The 17688-nt window shown below is 46.6% G+C and overlaps 1 protein-coding gene across 6 annotated transcripts in view; it reads left to right on the forward strand.

Moving 5' to 3' along the window:
- Positions 1-17688, forward strand: part of TTL (tubulin tyrosine ligase) — a 42008-nt gene that overhangs the window by 19571 nt on the left and 4749 nt on the right. For 4 of the 6 annotated variants that reach the window (XM_022599141.3, XM_022599142.3, XM_089922808.1 and 1 more), the window contains 4 exons: positions 36-171; positions 1176-1445; positions 6168-6311; positions 12910-14869. In XM_022599141.3, the coding sequence (XP_022454849.1) occupies positions 36-171; positions 1176-1445; positions 6168-6311; positions 12910-13024 (665 nt within the window). In that variant the 3' untranslated portion in view covers positions 13025-14869. The other 2 variants (XM_089922809.1, XM_089922806.1) reach the window with 2 other exon arrangements.

A 17688-nucleotide genomic window follows, 5' to 3' on the forward strand; every position in this document is an offset into this window, starting at 1 on the left:
ACTGTACTGATTATGGTTTGCTTTTGCCCTGTTAGGTGAAGGCATCCTCATCTCCTCGGACGCTGCGGAGCTGCTGGATTTCATAGACAACCAGGGCCAGGTGCACGTGATCCAGAAATACCTTGAGCGCCCCCTGCTTCTGGAGCCAGGTCATCGCAAGTTTGACATCCGGTAATGCTTCCGCGTCTGGAGTTTTTGTTTTACAAATCTGGAAAAAATGCCGCGGTGTGTGATGCGGAGGGTGACATGGATTATAGGGAAGTATTGGACTTCGTTTAATGTTCCCCAAGTTGAGCGCAGCTGAACAGAACCGAGCTTCTGTTTTTCTTTCACTCTTTCTCTTGTTTTTCTAGAAAATGTTATTAAGATGATGAATTTTCTTTTTTTAAAGTATTCTCTTTAATGAAGATGACTTGTGGATCCAAAGAAAGGATAGCAGTGTGTGGGGCTTGCTTTATGAAAGCAGCAGAGAGATATGCATAGGACACCTAATACAGTCACAGCAGATCAGGTGATCCTGCCAAAGAGCATGTCCTCACTTTATTATCCGTGTCCCACTTTTTAAGGTTTTCATGAACACACCTCAGGGGTTTGGACTTTACCTTTGCGAGCAAAGGGCCTGCAAGGAGAAGTAGGTTGCATGGTGCTTTCAAAAGCTGAAAGCCCTGCCCCAGCTTGCCCTGAACCTTGCTGTCATCTCCCCATCCAGGACTCTTTGTCACTTAGGTGCCTTCACGTTGACTTGCTGCTTCTCGAACACCAGTGCTGTCAGATCAGCTTCAGCAGAAAGTCTTCTTAAGATAACTAAAAGAGCAAACATGGCAACTGGAGGTTTCATAGATTAACCATAAAAACCAAGCCACTCAGATCTCTTCGAAATGCTGTATCTTTTGAATGGATCAAAGTCTCCTTGTCAGTTATGGTGAAATGTTTTCTTTGCCTCATTATGGTGATAATCCACTATCTTGGCTAACTGGCATGGCTTGCCTTGTATATATTTTTTTTTATTAATTTTTTCTGGAGTATAGTTGCTTTACAATTTTGTTATGGCATGCCTCGTATAATTTTAGAACATACCTCCTTCCTCTGTTTCCTCCCAGAAAAATCAAGGTGTGGGGATGATATATATAATATGCAGAAACTTTGGGTAACTTGAATATTTTATTGACTTGCAGAAGCTGGGTCTTGGTGGATCATCAATATAATATCTACCTCTATAGAGAGGGTGTACTTCGGACTGCTTCAGAACCGTATCATGTGGATAATTTCCAAGATAAGACTTGCCATTTGACTAATCACTGCATTCAAAAGGAGTACTCAAAGAACTATGGGAAGTATGAAGAAGGGAACGAAATGTTCTTTGAGGAGTTCAATCGGTACCTAACAAGTGCTTTGAACATCACCCTGGAAAGTAGTATCTTACTACAAATTAAACATATAATAAGGTAACTTATTCATATCTCTTTCGGTTAAATGTGTCTTAAAGGAGCTTTGGGAGTTTGTGCCTTTCAAGGAATGATTCCATTTACATTGTCTAAGAATAAAAATTATTCGTTATATCCCATTATTATCCTTTTAATATCTATAGGATCTGTAATGCTGTCACTTTTTTTTAATCCTTATGTTGGTAATTACCTCATGTTAGTAGTTTATATCTTCTGTCTTTCACTGGGACAGATTGGTTAGAGGCTTATCAATTTTATTCATCTCTTCTAAAAGTCAGCTTTTGGCTTTATAGATTTTCTTCGTTGTTTCTGTTTTCACTTTCTTTGATTTATGTTCTTAACTATTTTCATCCTTCCACTTTTGGGAGGTTTGATTTGCTTTTCTTTTTCTAGTTTCCTTAAAGTGCAAGGTTAGATCATTGATTGGAGAGATTTATTTTTTTATAAAATATAAGCATTTAAGGCCATCAATTTTCTTATAAGTACTCGTTAGCTGCATCCCACAGATTTTGCTATGTCATGTTTTTGTTTTCATTTTATTTTTATTTAAAAAATGTTTTGTTTATTTTCGGCTGCTTTGGGTCTTTGTTGCTGCACATGGGCTTTCTCTAGTTGCAGCGAGCGGGGGCTACTCTTTTTTTTTTTTTTTTTTTTTTTTTTGCGGTACGCGGGCCTCTCACTGTTGCGGCCTCTCCCGTTGCGGAGCACAAGTTCCGGACGCGCAGGCTCAGCGGCCATGGGTCATGGGCCCAGCTGCTCCGCGGCATGTGGGATCTTCCCGGACCGGGGCACGAACCCGTGTCCCCTGCATCGGCAGGCGGACTCTCAACCACTGCGCCACCAGGGAAGCCCTTTTTTTTTTTCTGTATTTTTGGGGGCTACTCTTTGTTGCGGTGCACAGGCTTCTCATTGTGGTGGCTTCTCGTTGTGGAGCACGGGCTCTAGGTGCGCGGGCTCAGTAGTTGTGGCACTCAGGCTCAGTAGTTGTGGCACACGGGCTTAGTTGCTCCACAGCATGTGGGATCTTCCTGGACCAGGGCTCGAACCCATGTCCCCTTAATTGGCAGGTGGATTTTTAACCACTGCTCCACCAGGGAAGTCCCTCCTTTTAGTTTTATTAGGTTTTTGCTTTGTACATTTTGAAGATCTGTTGTCAGGTGCATATGCATTTAGAATTGTTATCTCTTTGAGGGGAATTGACCTCTTTATCATTATGTAGTTTCTGTCTTTATCTCTCGTAATATTTCTTATTTTGAAGTCTATTTTGTCTGATATTAATATAGCCAGTCCAGCTTTCTTTTGATTAATGGTATGTCTCTTTCCATCCCTTTACCCTTCTTCTCTATTCTATTCTATATTTAAAATGGGCTTTTGGTAGACATCATATCATTGGATTTTGTTTTCTTTTGCTTTTAACCCAATATATCATCCCTTTTTTTTAAAATTTAATTTTATTTATTTTTTTATGCAGCAGGTTCTTACTAGTCATCAGTTTTATACACATCAGTGTATACATGTCAATCCCAATTGCCCAGTTCATCATCATCTCTGTTTTTTAATTGTTGTGTTTATACCATTTAAATTTAAAGTAATTACTGACTTGATGGGATTTATGTCTACCATTGTATTGTTCATTGTCTGTCCCTTCTTTTTTGTTTGTTTGTTTTTCATTTCCCTGTTTCCTGCCTTCTTTTGAATTATTTGAACTTTTTTAGAGTTCCATTTTAATTTTTCCACTGAGTATTTGGCTATATCTCTTTGTATTTTTGCTTGTTTGTTTTAGTGGTTACTCCAGGGTTTATTATATACATACTTAATATATGATAGATTGTCAGGTTGGATTAAAAAATTAAAAAAGACCAAACTATATGCTTTCTACAAGAAACCCACTTTAAATATAAAGGGAGAAAAATATGCTTTGACATTTACCCAGATATTTGCAGTTTCCTTTGCTCTTCCTTCAGTCCTCAAGTTCCAAGTTTCATTTCCCTTCAGACTTCAGCATTTCTTCTAGAGCAGTTCTGCTGGTGATAAGTCCTCTTAATTTTCCATCATCTGAGAATGTCTTTAGTTTACCTTATTCCTGAAGGATTTTTTTCACTGGAGTTATACAAATATAATGTCAAGCAAAAAATTACAAATTGGTCCTGTTCATATAAATTGAAAAACAAGCAAAACTAAGTAATACATTATTTGGAGGAATGTGCACATGTGGTAAAAATCTAGAGAGAAACAAAGTAATGCTAAACACAAAATTCAAAATAGTGGTTAACTCTGAAGGGGAAGCGGGAGGGACCCAAGGAGGGGGTTTAAAGGTATTGAATTGTAAGTATATGGGTAGTCATTAGTGCTACATATATTTTAAAAATCACAAGTCGTTATTTTTATTATTTGTATAGTTAATATTCTGTTAGATTTCCCCATACATTTTAACCCTTTATGACCCCAGGTCACTAGTACATATGACTGTCCTTTCCCCACTGCGTTTTGGTGTGCCTTTGTTATAAATCAGGTGGCCGTTTATGTGAGAGTCTATTCCTGGGATCTCTGTTCTGTTCCGTGGTCTGTTTATCTGCCCTGTCGTTACCACCCTGTCATGATGACTGAGCCTTTTTCCTTAATGTATTCTTACACAGAGTCTAACAGAATAATTACGGGGCTCAGAGTTCCATCTCTTCAGGGATTATATGTGGTTAGAATTCTGACACCAGATAAGTCAAGTATACTGAAGAAAGAATTCATATTTTAGGCAAAAGATTTATTTGATATTTGATATACCCCCTCCTCCTCGTTGTTCTGTGCACTTCAGAGTGTTGCTACTTTGGTGCTATTAACGCTCCTCACGGCTCTCATGTTCTTTTTTTCCCCAGCTAGCTTCCCCCAAACTTCCCACTCCAGCTGAAAAAAAAGATGTACTATATAAAGTCTCTGATGATGAAAAAAAATTCTTTAAAGTGAATTATTAACTTGAACTCCCAGCAGATAAAACAGTATTTCGTTTTGATTTGGTTCTTGCTTTCAGTTTTTCCTGTAAGTGTTGGAGTGTAATGTTTCTTTCCATTTTTATCCTTCAGTATTGTTGGGTTTTTTTTTTTTTAACCATGAGCACCTATTAAATTAAAATTTTTTTCTAAATTATATTTTAAAGGGCATTTTAATAAAAACAAAAGTTAAGGGTATTCTCTCGTAGAATAGAGATGAAATATAGAAAAAAATGTGATATGTGGCTTGCAGGTTAGGGATGAATGGGAGAAGAAATTTTTATTCCAATTGGTTCTTAAGTGACTGTCCAAAGTGATCTTGAAAGGTTTAAACACATCTATAGAAAATTTTTCCTCTTTGAGAAAAAAAGGAGGAAACTGATGCTTGGGGTGGAGGGAGGTTGAGGGGAGCAAGACCCTGGTGCCAAGTTCACAGAAGCCTCAGTTCTTCTTTTAAAGTCATAAGCCAAAAGCTACTTATAAGGACACGTCTTTTTTCTTTTTGGCCATACGGCACCTGGGATCTTAGTTCCCCGACCAGGGATCAAACCCGCGCCCTCTGCATTGGAAGTGCGGAGTCTTAACCACTGGACCGCCAGCGAAGTCCCCTTCTATTTCTTCTTCCCCTCCTTCTTCTTCTTCTTTTTTTTTTTTTTTTTTAGGACACATCTTTTTCCTTCTAAATATACAGCTGTGTAGAAGGACAGCTATCTCTGGTAGTCTTAGAGTCATCATAACATATATTGCATTTACTAAGAGAAATATTTTGCCCCAACATCTAGTTGAGGGAAAAATCAGTGAAGAGAGCTTCATGAAACAGAAATGGCATAGGATTTTTCTGGGATGGTTGTACTAGATAACAGTTCTTTATTATTCGTAAACAATACATTCATGATTATCGTAATTAATGATAAATTCATAAAATATGCTTACGTTTATTAGATGCTTCCTAGCTACCAGAAGTCATGCCAGGTTCCTTATGTAATTATGTCATTGAACCATCTCAGCACTGGGAGTAAGTATTATTTTTACCCCAACTTTACGGACAATGAAGTCAACACTTGGCTTAAAGAGGTTAAAAAATTTGTCCGAGCCTCTGGCTTCAGCAGCCTGACCTCAGGCATCATGTACTTTTCCATTATGTCTCTGAGATTCACTTTCAGCTTTTCTGCGTCACTAAAATCCTCCAATTTTTGAGAACAGTAGTTGATCCTAATATTAAATCCTATTCTGTATTTCAATATCTTGTTTCATTATATAAAGCTTTAAAAGCAACTGTTTGGTACTTGAACTGGAGCTAGTGAAAGAAATGAACGGAGTCAGCATTCTTTTTGCAAATTCTGCTCATCACTAAATGGTGGTCCATTCTTTTAATATAGCAAAAATACGTAGAAATGTTCTGCTTATTATTATTATTATTTTTTTGGTTGGTTTTGCTTATTATAAACAAATGTGGCAGCAGTCCACCTGTTGGAGGAGTCCACATTTGTAGGGACCACGGTGACTCAGCACTTGCTGGGAAAGCAGCCACTACTTGTAAGAACAAGAGTGATGGCAGAGTTTTCTAACAGATAACTCACATCATCTTGAATAATCTATTGGTAATGCATTTAAAAAAGAGAATTAAGCCAAAGCCTAATTTTCATCAGCACATTCGACGTAAAACCATCCAAGCACCTCTTCCAGTGGTCCTTCTCCCTGGACCACCCCATCCTCAGTGAGCGCCCCCTCTGCCCTGCAGGAGCTGCCTCATGAGCGTGGAGCCCGCCATCAGCACCCGACACCTCCCTTACCAGAGCTTCCAGCTCTTCGGCTTCGACTTCATGGTGGATGAGGAGATGAAGGTCTGGCTCATTGAAGTCAACGGCGCCCCTGCTTGTGCTCAGTAAGCCCGAACACCACTGGGTTTTTGTCTGTTTGTTTGCTTTTATCTAAAATGAGGTTTACTGCATTTCATGCAGTTTGAAGTCTGTGTGGCAAAGGAGACTAGCACGATTTTTAATGCATTTAAAAATAAGGGCTTCCCTGGTGGCGCAGTGGTTGAGAGTCCGCCTGCCGGTGCAGGGGACACGGGTTCGTGCCCCGGTCCAGGAAGATCCCACATGCCGCGGAGCAACTAAGCCCGTGAGTCATGGCCGCTGAGCCTGCGCGTCCGGAGCCTGTGCTCCGCAACAGGAGAGGCCACAGCAGTGAGAGGCCCACGTACTGCAAAAAAATAAAAATAAAAAATAAATTTAAAAAAATTAAATTAAATTAAAAACGGGGGGTGGGAGGCAAATACACAAACTCCTAGTCTCCTTGAGTCCCTGGAAGAGAAGGGTTTGGGTTAAAACGCGTGGGAAGTTAGTTCTGCAGGAGGAGTAGTCTGTCTTGGCAAGGTGGTGAGCTCCTGTTACCTGGGTGTCCAACCACTGACCCTTTGAGTGCCGTCAGGGAGGAGGTACCAGCGACGGGAGGGCTTTGGGAGGACCCTGGCCAGCAGGGGGCTTTGCTGAGTCATTTCTTATCCCTTTTCCTCCCTGTGTGTGTTGAGCACTTAGCACTTGTGGGTGGTGGATGCCGTGTGCCGTGAGAGTTCTAAACAAAGCTAGTAATACCAGCAGCGACCCTCTCCCGTGACAAGGAGAAGAGTCAGCCGCGTCCTGTGAGTCAGGGAGAAAGTGATGACCAAGCAGCTCAGAGGCTCCCTGGGCAGGAAGTGGTCTGAGAAGGTACCATGGACATTGTGGAGCTGAGGCTGGGGTGTAAGAGGAGAGTGTCATGTGTGCTAAGGGGGAGGGAACCCAGAATCCAGTGGGACCTTGCTCTGGGCCAGGCTCCAGGGGAGATGCACAGATGAACAGACCCCGCCCTCGGGGAACTTCTGTTCCTCCTGGGAGGAGCCTGCCTGCAGCGTGGCATGAGTGTCGGGGGTGAGGAAAGGTCAGGGTGAAAAGGTGAGTTGGGGCCCCACTGTGGGACTCCTTACGTGTAAGGGAGTCATTTGGACTTCATCCTCAAAGGCTGTTGGTTCCTCTGAGGATCCACATTCATTAGTGTCAAGACCCTTTCACGGTTCCCCACGTCCACGTCTTGGAGAAATTGCGGTGTGATCTTCCGACGGCGTAGGAGAAAGGCCTGCACCTCCAAGGGGCAGTGTTAACACATAAGCAGTTCTCTCATTTGCCACCTGCTTCGTAGCTGTGACCTGGCAGGTGGGATTCCATCTCATTCATCCTTGCCTGCCGCTAACGAATACCTGTTAGATACCCCTAACCCGCCAGGCCCCGGACTGGGCTCTGGGTCACAGTCGTGAGCAGAGAGACCCGGGCCCCGCCCTCAGTGGAGGGAGACTGGGTGAGACAAAGGACAAGACAAATATAGATTACAAACTGGGACACACCCTTTCATAGGGTAAGAGATGTTAGAAGGTAATATAATTGAGCAAAAAGTCCCCCTGGGAGGTGGTGTTTGGAACCGAGATCTGAAGGAGAAAGGAAAGTTAAGGAGACCAGGGGTGGAGGAGAGCAGAATGTTTCACGTCCTCCCTTCCCCAGGTCCACAGGGGTGTCCATCTTCTCCCATCCTTCCTGTCAGAGGTTTGTCCCTTCCTTGTGCTCTGGACCCGATCCCCTCCCTCCAGGCAAGAGGGTGGGTTGAGGATGCCTCCCTCATCTGCTTTCTCCCTCTTGGCTGCATCGTTCCCACCAGCCTGTGGCGCTCAGCAGATTTCCCCAGCAATTAAGAAAAGCCCTCCTCTGAAGCCCCGCCCTGCTCCCGGGACCACCCCCTCCCTGCTCCCTCCACAGCCACACTTCTGGAGAAGCCACACGTGCACACGCTGTCTCCTTGTCCTCAGTCCGCATCCATGCTCTGGTCCACTCCGGGCTGCCTCGCATCCCGGCCGCTGCACAGAAACTGTTCTTTCCAGGTCCCCAGTCAAGCCCATATTGCACTTCAGGATTTTAAAACCAGCAAATGATGTCGCAGCCCGGAGTTGCAGGCCAGTATCTGCACCTGTCTTCCCGGCGTCCTGCAAGGATGTGTGTGGATGTCCAGTAGGCGCCCCACCCGGCCAGAGTCGCCCATCTCACTGAATGTCCAGCCCCCCCCCGCCGCCCCCCGCTTTCCAGGTGACCGAGACCCTGCCCCTGCCTTTCCATTACCCTCAGGTTCTGTCCATCGGGGCCTGGTCAGTTCTGCTTCCAGCCTCGCCAGCCCTCTGCTCCCCCCGCCCACTGCCCTTGCTCTCCCAAACATCGTCCTCCAGCTTTGCTTTTGCAGAGAGCCTGCTAACTGGGTCTCCGCACCTTCTCTTGCCCCAGTGGAGTCTGTTCTCCCCTGAGCAGCCAGAAACCAGGCCCTGCTGTTCTCTAGCCTTCCCCCTGCGCCTGGGACCGAAACCTGACTCTGAGGTTTCTGACCGAAACCTGACTCTACTGCCCCGCCTACCTCTCCAGCCTCACCCAGAGCGTCGTTTCCCTGATGACGCTTACCTGCTGTGGGGCCTTTGGCTTGCTCTTACCCTACCCCCGCAGCCCAGTCTTACCAAGGCTGCTTCTACTCTGTCAAAATGGCATCTCCAGGAAGCCTTCCCGCCTCCCCTGAATAATCCCATCTTTTTTTAAAAATTTATTTTATTGAAGCATAGTTGATTTACAGTGTTGTGTTAATTTCTGCTGTGCAGCAGAGTGATTCAGTGATACATAGATAGACATTCTCTTTCATAGTCTTTTCCATTATGGTTTATCCCAGGATATTGAATAGAGCTCGCTGTGCTCTACAGTAGGACCTTGTTGTTTATGCATTCTGTATATACCAGTTTGCATCTGCTCACCCCAAACTCCCAATCCATCCCTCCCTCCCCCCTCCCCTCGGCAACCACAAGTCTTGAACAGTCCTATCTTTGATTTTCTCCAGCCAGAGCCTTGGTAGTTTACTTCATTACACTAATTGCTGTCAAATCAACCCATTTTTGTTTTCTTTACGGAATATATGCAGCGTGGGGGCAGCAGCCTTGTTTTTCTTGTTCTCCTTGGAGTCCCAGCACCTGGCACCGTGCCTCGCACATCCTAGTCTGCAAATAGTAGTTGGATGGACATAGTGTGTGTTACTGGTTAACACTCTTACTCACCTGAGTCAGTAATTGCTTAGGTTTTATTTACATAGAGACATCTTTCTATCTTCCTAATACTCCCTAATGACATTGGTGCTTCAATGCATAGAATTTCTTTATCATTAGGCCCAAACTTACACATCAGCCAGGATGGGGTGTCAGGGAGCAGGGAGGTTCTGTTTGCGTACTGTGAAGAGCTTTGGGAATGTTTAAATGGCAGCTTTAAGTGTTTAAAGACAAGGATGCCATCATGTCTTGATGGTGAATCAAGGACCAGAATCTAAAATGCAGTCAGGCATTCAAGTATACAAGGTAAGAAAGTAATAAAGTAGCCCCACTGTCTTGTGGGCAAAAGTGATTCTGTTTCAGTTTATTCCTGAAGCTTATGAGCTGTTCACTAAGTGTTTCTTCTCCAGGGTAGCTCTTTGATTCCAAGTGTAAATTATCCTAGGTCAAGATACAGGTAATCTGGTGCAGGCCCTCATAACTGAATGCTTTCCGTAGAGGTTGGACCCTTTATTTATCATTGGTCTTAAGGGCTTTGGCTCAAGGGTGGACCTCCAGTCTCTGGATTGGAAAAGGTGAATCTGTCTCTTTTGTTCCGCGTAAGGATTGAAGGCTAGGGAGGGCAGAGAAACAGCAACTTCTTAGTTCATTTTGAGTGTTGAGTAATGGCTTTGACCTCTTTCCCCAACAGTAGCACCCACCCACCTGGTGGAAACTCACCTGCTCTCTGAGGTGCCTTGCAGGATCAGGTCATGCTGGGCCCCAACAGAGGCCTCTGGTGATAAACCCCTGGGCATCAGGGTTCACTGGCTTCTCTGGGCTCCGTCTCACCAGCTCCCACACAGCCACTCACTGTCTGTTGGATTCCCTTCGTTCAGAGTCCTGATGCGAGCAGTGGGGTCCAGGGAAAGAGCGGGGATTTTAGGAACATGTAAAAATGAGCGTCCTCAAGGAGTCAACTGGAGGAGGGAGACAGACACTGCCCAGTTAATTATTATATGAATCATACTGTGTTACAGTTGCTGTAATAGAAAAGAAACAGATTCCATCTTTTTATTTTTTGGCCGAGCCTCATGGATTGTGGGATCTTAGTTCCCCGACCAGGGATTGAACCCGGGCCCTCGGCAGTGAAAGCATGGAGTCCCAACCACTGGACCACTGGGAAAGTCCCTCAGATTCTATCTTTTAGGTTCATGATTTTGAGTGGGGAGTGTTCTTGGGCCCTTGCTTCCAAAAGGACGAACAGGGGGGAGAGGGTCAATGGAGATGATGACATGATGGTATAGTCAAAGGAAAGTCTTTTTTTTTTAAATTAATTAATGTACTTATTCATTTTTGGCTGTGTTGGGTCTTCGTTGTGGTGCGCAGGCTTCTCATCGCAGTGGCTTCTCGTTGCGGAGCACGGGCTCTAGGTGCGTGGGCTTCAGTAGTTGTAGCACGCGGGCTCAGTAGTTGTGGCTCGCAGGCTCTAGAGCGCGGGCTCAGTAGTTGTGGCACACGGGCTTAGTTGCTCCGTGGCGTGTGGGATCCTCCTGGACCAGGGCTCGAACCCTTGTCCCCTGCATTGGCAGGCGGATTCTTAACCACTGCGCCACCAGGGAAGTCCCGGGAAGCCTTTGTTCAGGAACCACAGTTTCCATTGTCGTGTACATGTTAAAATAGGACTTACTCATCTTGCTGTATGAAAACCAGCAGGATGTTCAAAGGCCCACTCTTGCCTGTATGTCACGTACTTCCTACACCACAAATAGCGAAGATATGAGTTGACCAGGTTGAAGCTGTGTCCTCCCCTCCCCCCAGTATCCCCTTTGGAAAATGCCTTCCCGAGGTAGCTAATGACAAGCATCACGAAACACCAAACACGGTGTATTTTGACGGTTGTGGCTCCTGGGGACTTGCCGAGTCCCAAGTTTAGCAGCCGCTATCACTCCCTTGCAGGCCCCCTGGTCACTATCCCTTCAGAAGTGGGAGGTTGAGTGGTGTGGCCACACCAGACTGTTGAAAATGGGACTTGATTCATAGACAGAAGGGGCAGAGGCTGGGGGACTGGGGAGAGGGGAGAGAGGGAAGAGCAGACATCCAGCAGGAAAGATGAAGGTTAGCTGGCACTTAGGACTTCCTGGGGTAGACAACGGAAGCATGGCTTTGCGTGAGCTTTCTTCCCAGAGGGCCTTACCAGAGGTTAGAACATACAGGTTCCAGCTTCAAGGGCAGTAGAAGGGGATGGGAGGGGCGGGGAGAAAGTTTCTGTGATGGGGTGGATGATAGCAGAGATTTGCCATTGCATCAGGAGGGATGGGAATTTGCTTGTGAAGATTTCCTACCTGATGGAGATTGGGACATAGCATCTTCTGGAAATCGGGGCAGTAAAGACCTCTGTTCCTCTAGGTCAAGCTGGCCTGGTCTCCTACCCTTGGCTGCAGCCACCTGGATTCCAAATGTGTTTTGAGTGAGTTGGGAAGGCACATCAGGCCTGGAGCGCCATCCCAAATGTGTGTTTTCTCTTTGGACCATATGTCTCTGGTTTTTCCCTGTGTTAGAGACAGTCCTGAGAGAGCTGGCTCTGGGGCCTCATGTGCTGTCATGTGAAACGGGCGAAAATCCTATAGGCAATAAGTGAGTGGGGAGCTAGAGGGCCTCGTCGCTTCTCTGAAGAGACTGGATGGGATGTTTTCCTCCTTAGCTTTTCTGCTATGGTGGTTCCAGACCCCTGCACGTGGCCTCAGAACCCTGCATGGCTTGGCCCCTGCCTTGTCCCTAGCCTCGCACTGCAATGGTCCGGTTCCCCAGATGCCCTGAGTTCTCTCTCCTCAGTGGGTACCACTCCTTCCATTTGCACTGCCCCTCTTCTCTCTCGCCCAAGTCTCTCTTTCTCCCTCCCCTCCTTTCTCTCCACATCTCTCCCTCATTCTTTGTGTCTGGCTCCCCCTCCTTCATCCTGTTTCCTATCCCATCATCCATTCTCTGTCCGACTTGATTCCCTCTCCGGGTCTTGGCTGAGCTGTCACTCCGGGGAGTCTTTCCTAAAGGCCCCTCAGCCACACTGCGTGGGCACTTTCCCTGGGGAGAGCCTGCGCCTCCAGGTGTGCCCCCCAAGACAGGCAAGACGGCCCCCGTTCTCTTTGGAATTGCCTGTCTTCCCTGCAGTTCAAGTCAGAGCAGGAGTCGTCTTGTCTGTTCACCTGCAAGACCTTCCAGAAATATCTGTTGAGTGGCTGCTTTCTCTTCCTGCAGTACCTCCTGCAGGATTTGCATGGTCAGCAGACACCAGTCTTAGAAACGTGAGGTGGAATTCCTAGGGCAGATCCCGGTGAAAAAAGCGTTGACTTTTCACTTGCACTTTGATGAGCATCCTCATAATAGCTCTTTGAACCCGTTTCAGGAAGCTCTATGCGGAGCTGTGCCAGGGCATTGTGGACATAGCCATCGCCAGCCTCTTCCCGCCCCCCGGCTCGGGGCAGCAGCCGCCCCAGCCGGCCGCCTTCATCAAGCTGTGACCGAGGGAGGTGCTCGAAGCTGCCTCGGAAGAAGCACGAGGGGGCGCTGCCCCGGGGGAAGGAGAAGTGTCCGAGTTGCTCGTCATCAAGCCAAACAGGAGGAAGAGAGACAACCCGCAGAGACGTGCTGGAAGAAGAAAAGGCAGCTTCCCCGAGGAGTGGTCGTTTGCCCAGGGGTTCCCAGGTGGAGCTCTTGGCACTGCTACTGAGATTCGAAAACTGCAGCAAATTTCGCCAGTGGGAGAGCAGGATATTCTTCTGAGGGGCAAAACACAGGGATGTGCTTAACATTCTCATCCTTTGAAAAATCTGATCTTTATCCTAAGGTAGTGCTGTGAGCAGCGCCTCTCCTGCCCGGGGTGGCAGCCGTTGGATCTGGTTGGTGTCTGTCCACCTGCTGCATTAGTGCCTTAGCTCTGTGCCCAGCTACAGCCTCCTGTCTGGGGCAGGGGCGGGATGTGAGAGCACTTGGGAGGTTGCCAAGGGTGTCCCCCGCTAGTCCCACGGGCATCCGCACAAGCGCGCACCGACTGTCCTGGGCGCTGGGCTCTGCGGACGCTGCCGTGCCATCAGGGGGCTTGCTCTTCTTGGTCCTGAGGGCATCCGGCTGGTCACTGGCCAGGGTTGGCGTGGGCTGGGCACCAAACAGCAAACGCTGCTCTCAGCCTGCTCTCTGCATGTTTCAGAAACCAAGCAGCGAGTTTGCTGCAAACCCGTAAGCATCCAATAAGCATGAGAGAGGAAACAACACAACGTCCTGCTTTACTTAATAGTTGCGGGGGGGGGGGGGAGTCTTCGAAATATGATTCTCAGTTCTCTTTGTTTTAACCAGAATTCTACATGCCCTTTGGCCAAGTTCCCTTTCGTTCTGTTTTTTTGTGGGGGATTTAACTTTTGTAAAAACCCTTCTAGGGGTCGGGAGAGGGTAGAATTCCCCCCACCCCCACCCCAGGGGGCTCCTCCCCACTTTGTTTTTCTTGCTCTTCTAGCACCTTCTGTGGGAGCTGGACAGGCAGGTTTTGTTCCAGGGAAGATTCTCCGTCTGCTGCGCCTCTCGACATCACGGAGAGGCTCTGAATCAGTGTGTGTCTCGCCTGAGTGGGAGAGTCTCTTAAAATGGGGAAGATGGGGTTTCAGAGCCGCACTCAGCACCTCTTAAGTCAGCAGAGGGTAACGGTGTCCCGTTAGATGTAGTTTCCACTCACGGGATGGACGAATTTTCTGCAGACTTTCCAGGAGGCCATGTCACTAGCGAGAGGAAGCCCCATATGCCATCTGTGTCCACCGTAAGATGAGTGAACGGTACACTGGGAATCACAGCAGACCCACTGAACTGGCTCCCTCCTCCCCAGGGCGCAGCGGGGTCTTCCCTCTGGCACGTGTGTGCTCCGTTATTCGTCTCTACTTGGCACGAGAAAACAGTTCTGCAGCCAGGGGAGACTTTTTTTTTTACAAAGAGAAGAAACAGCAACACCTCAAACATGATGAGATGTGGGAGCTTACAGTGAGAAAAGGAATCATGATGGAAATGATTCAATGGATGCAGCAGTGCGTGTGGGATGTGAAAGTGTTATGTCCGGGCTGAAGTGGAGGAAGGGCCAGCTGGCTCGGCCCTCCCGGGTGTTTGGAATTACAAAATAAACGTGCGGGCGGTTACCCAGAATATATAGATAATGAAGTTTCCATCCAGAGCAAAATAAGACAGTGTTAAGGGAACTGTGAAGGCCCAGCACAGCTGATGGGTTAGTGCTGGGGGCTTCTGAGCAGATCCTGGTGAGGTGCACACCTGCGTAGAAAGTGTAGGGTGATGGGGAAAGCGTGGAGGTTTTTGTAGTGCTGTCACATGCGAACGCAGATTTGTAATGATCTTTTGGACCTGAACTGCAGGGACGTTCGAGAATTTTCTCTTACGGTGTCTCTTACTGGTGACAGAGCTAAGAATCCAGGTGTAGGAAGTCTGTGGAACTTGATGGATTTTCTAAGAATCAATAGCAATATATGTGAGGGAAGGAAGGCTTTAAAGAGAAAATTCTGCTTCATTCCTCGTGTGGTTTCGAATAAGTGTCTATTTTATGCATTTATTTCTGACCAGGTGGAATGGTTGGCTCAGAACTGTTCCATATCCTTCCATGATATCCTTGACACAGGTGGTCATGCCTCGCCCGCAGTCAGTCTTCATACCCGTGGTCTGTGTTCGTGTGTCCAGTTGCTGGGGAAGGAGGTGGTGTTTTCTGGAGGCGTCGATTCTGATCTTGACTCTGTCGTTGGCTGCACGGCATCAGAGGAGCCCGTGAGCCTCTCTGTGCCTTAGTTTCTTATCTCATGGAAGAGCTTGTTGCCTGACCCAGGGACGACTTCAAAGGCATTTAGTGAGGACACATGAGATTAGGAAGGCTGGAGAACCTCTAGTACCAAGGTTCTCAATGCTGGCTGTTTGCTGGAATCACTTGGGAAGCTTTTAAAGAATGTTGGTGTCCACACCTTCCCTCTCCCTCACCCCTCACCCATTAAGTCAGAACCTCAGGCATCAGCATGCTTTGAGATGCCTTGAACCACTGATTGAGAAGGAAGGACAAACACATTATTACCTTGGAAGAATCAGGTAAGGTTTAGGGCTTTAAAAAAAATTCCTTCTAGAAGGCTAGGCATTCCTCTAAGAATGACCGGATGCTGACGTGATACAGCGAGCGCCGTCCAAGCAGGTTTTTCTTTGCTCCCCTTCACAGCCTTTGGAAACTCAGCTGTGCTTTCATCTACTTAAACAGTTTGTGAAGCCTTGTCAGCAAATATAAACAGACATGAATTTATAAATCTGCTAAATAGGTGTTAAGATTATAAACAAATAATTGAGAGAAAATCCCCTTCCCTCCCTCTGGACTCCCGTGGTAACTATAAACTCCACTTCCCCAGGACGTGGAAGTGCCTCGGTGTCTGTCTGATACAGTGGAGCGGGTGCTGGTGGACTTACCAGCTGACGTGATGTTTCACGAGTGCCTCAGGGTGATCATCCCAGACTTGGGACATCTGGTAGTGCTGGAAATGGATGGGATCCGCAGGACCCGCAAGCAGCAGTGATGCTACAGAGGGTGTTGCCATTAAGAATTGAGTTCGTGTCAAGCAGGGGTGCATCCAGCCCTGCTGTGGGTGGTGGGGACTCTGCCAGGGAAGACTAGATGCCAGAGTGGGTCCCCACAGCACATGGGTGCCATGGAGAAAACTGTCTCTGATCCTGGACACAGAATATGTACCTAAGAGGAAATGACTCCTGACACAAGGCAATTTTATGAATGTTTAAAATGCCTGGAGCATTAAAGGAATCATATTTCAAGCATTTCTCTGCCCTTTGGTTCTGTCATCTTATTGTGAGTGTTGACTGTCCTAGGATATCACTGGTTATTTGAATGCATGATTCTGTTACCCAGAGGTAGGCATACTTTTTCTATAAAGGGCCACGTAGTAAATATTCTAGGCTTTGCAAGCCAAACTGGTTCTCCTTTGCATATTCTTCCTTTTTTCCCCCAACTCTTAAAAAATATTAAAACAAAGCCAAAAAACTTAGCACACAGGCCATACAAAAACAAGCACACATGTGGCCGTTGTTTGCTGACCCCAGAATGCTACTCAATACGTAAGCCAACAGATTGTCCTTTGAAACTGTGATGAGCTGCTCCAGGGTGAAGCATTGAAACAGTTTCAGCTGCCAAAATCCAGTCCATCATGTCTCACATGTCATGTGTATTGTCTGAATCATGCTGCAGGTTGTGAGGTGAGACCCCTGGTTGTGCAGGAGTTATGTGTGCTTTAAACATGGAGGTAGAGGGGCTTCTGAAGTGAGGTTCCTTCCCCAAATAGCTGGAAGTTCAAGAAGTCCTTACTAAGACTTCACTAAGGACTTCTGTGTAAGTCCCCATCTTAGGGCTTATTTTATGTGACCTGTCTCAGAGTGTGCCCAGTGTGAGCAGCCTTTTCCCTAGGTGCATTTGTTAAAAATAACCAGCAGCCATTGCTTAACATCTCAACTTACTGAGATGGCCAAGAAATCATTAACAAATCTGGGAAAATCACAAGTATGTGGAAGTTAAAAATGCCAAAGGAAAGAAGTCACAAGGGAAATTAGAAAGTACTTTGAGAGAGATGAAAATGAAAACACAACAGGGCTTCCCTGGTGGCGCAGTGGTTGAGAGTCCGCCTGCCGATGCAGGAGACACAGGTTCGTGCCCCGGTCCAGAAAGATCCCACATGCCGTGGAGCGGCTGGGCCCGTGAGCCATGGCCGCTGAGCCTGTGCTCTAGAGCCTGCAACCCATAACTACTGAGCCCGCGTGCTGCAACTACTAAAGCCTGTGTGCCTAGAGCCCGTGCTCTGCAACAAGAGAAGACACTGCAATGAGAAGCCCGCCCACTGCAATTAAGAGTAGACCCCGCTCACCGCAACGAGAGAAAGCCTGCATGCAACAACGAAGACCTAACACAGCAAAAAAATAAATAAATAAATAAGAAAGAAAACACAACTTACCAAAACTTACAGAAAGCAGTTAAAGCTATGCCTAAAGGAAAACTTATATCTTTAAATGACTATATTGTGAAAGGATCTCAAATCAGTAACCTAACCTTCCACCTTAAGAAACTAGAAAAAGAAGAACAAGCTAAATCCAAAGTACGTAG

Source organism: Delphinapterus leucas, chromosome 13 (assembly GCF_059928025.1).
Source record: "Delphinapterus leucas isolate spDelLeu-1000000601 "Yukka" chromosome 13, BTC_Dleu_Yukka2, whole genome shotgun sequence".
In the NCBI taxonomy this organism is placed as follows: domain Eukaryota; kingdom Metazoa; phylum Chordata; class Mammalia; order Artiodactyla; family Monodontidae; genus Delphinapterus; species Delphinapterus leucas.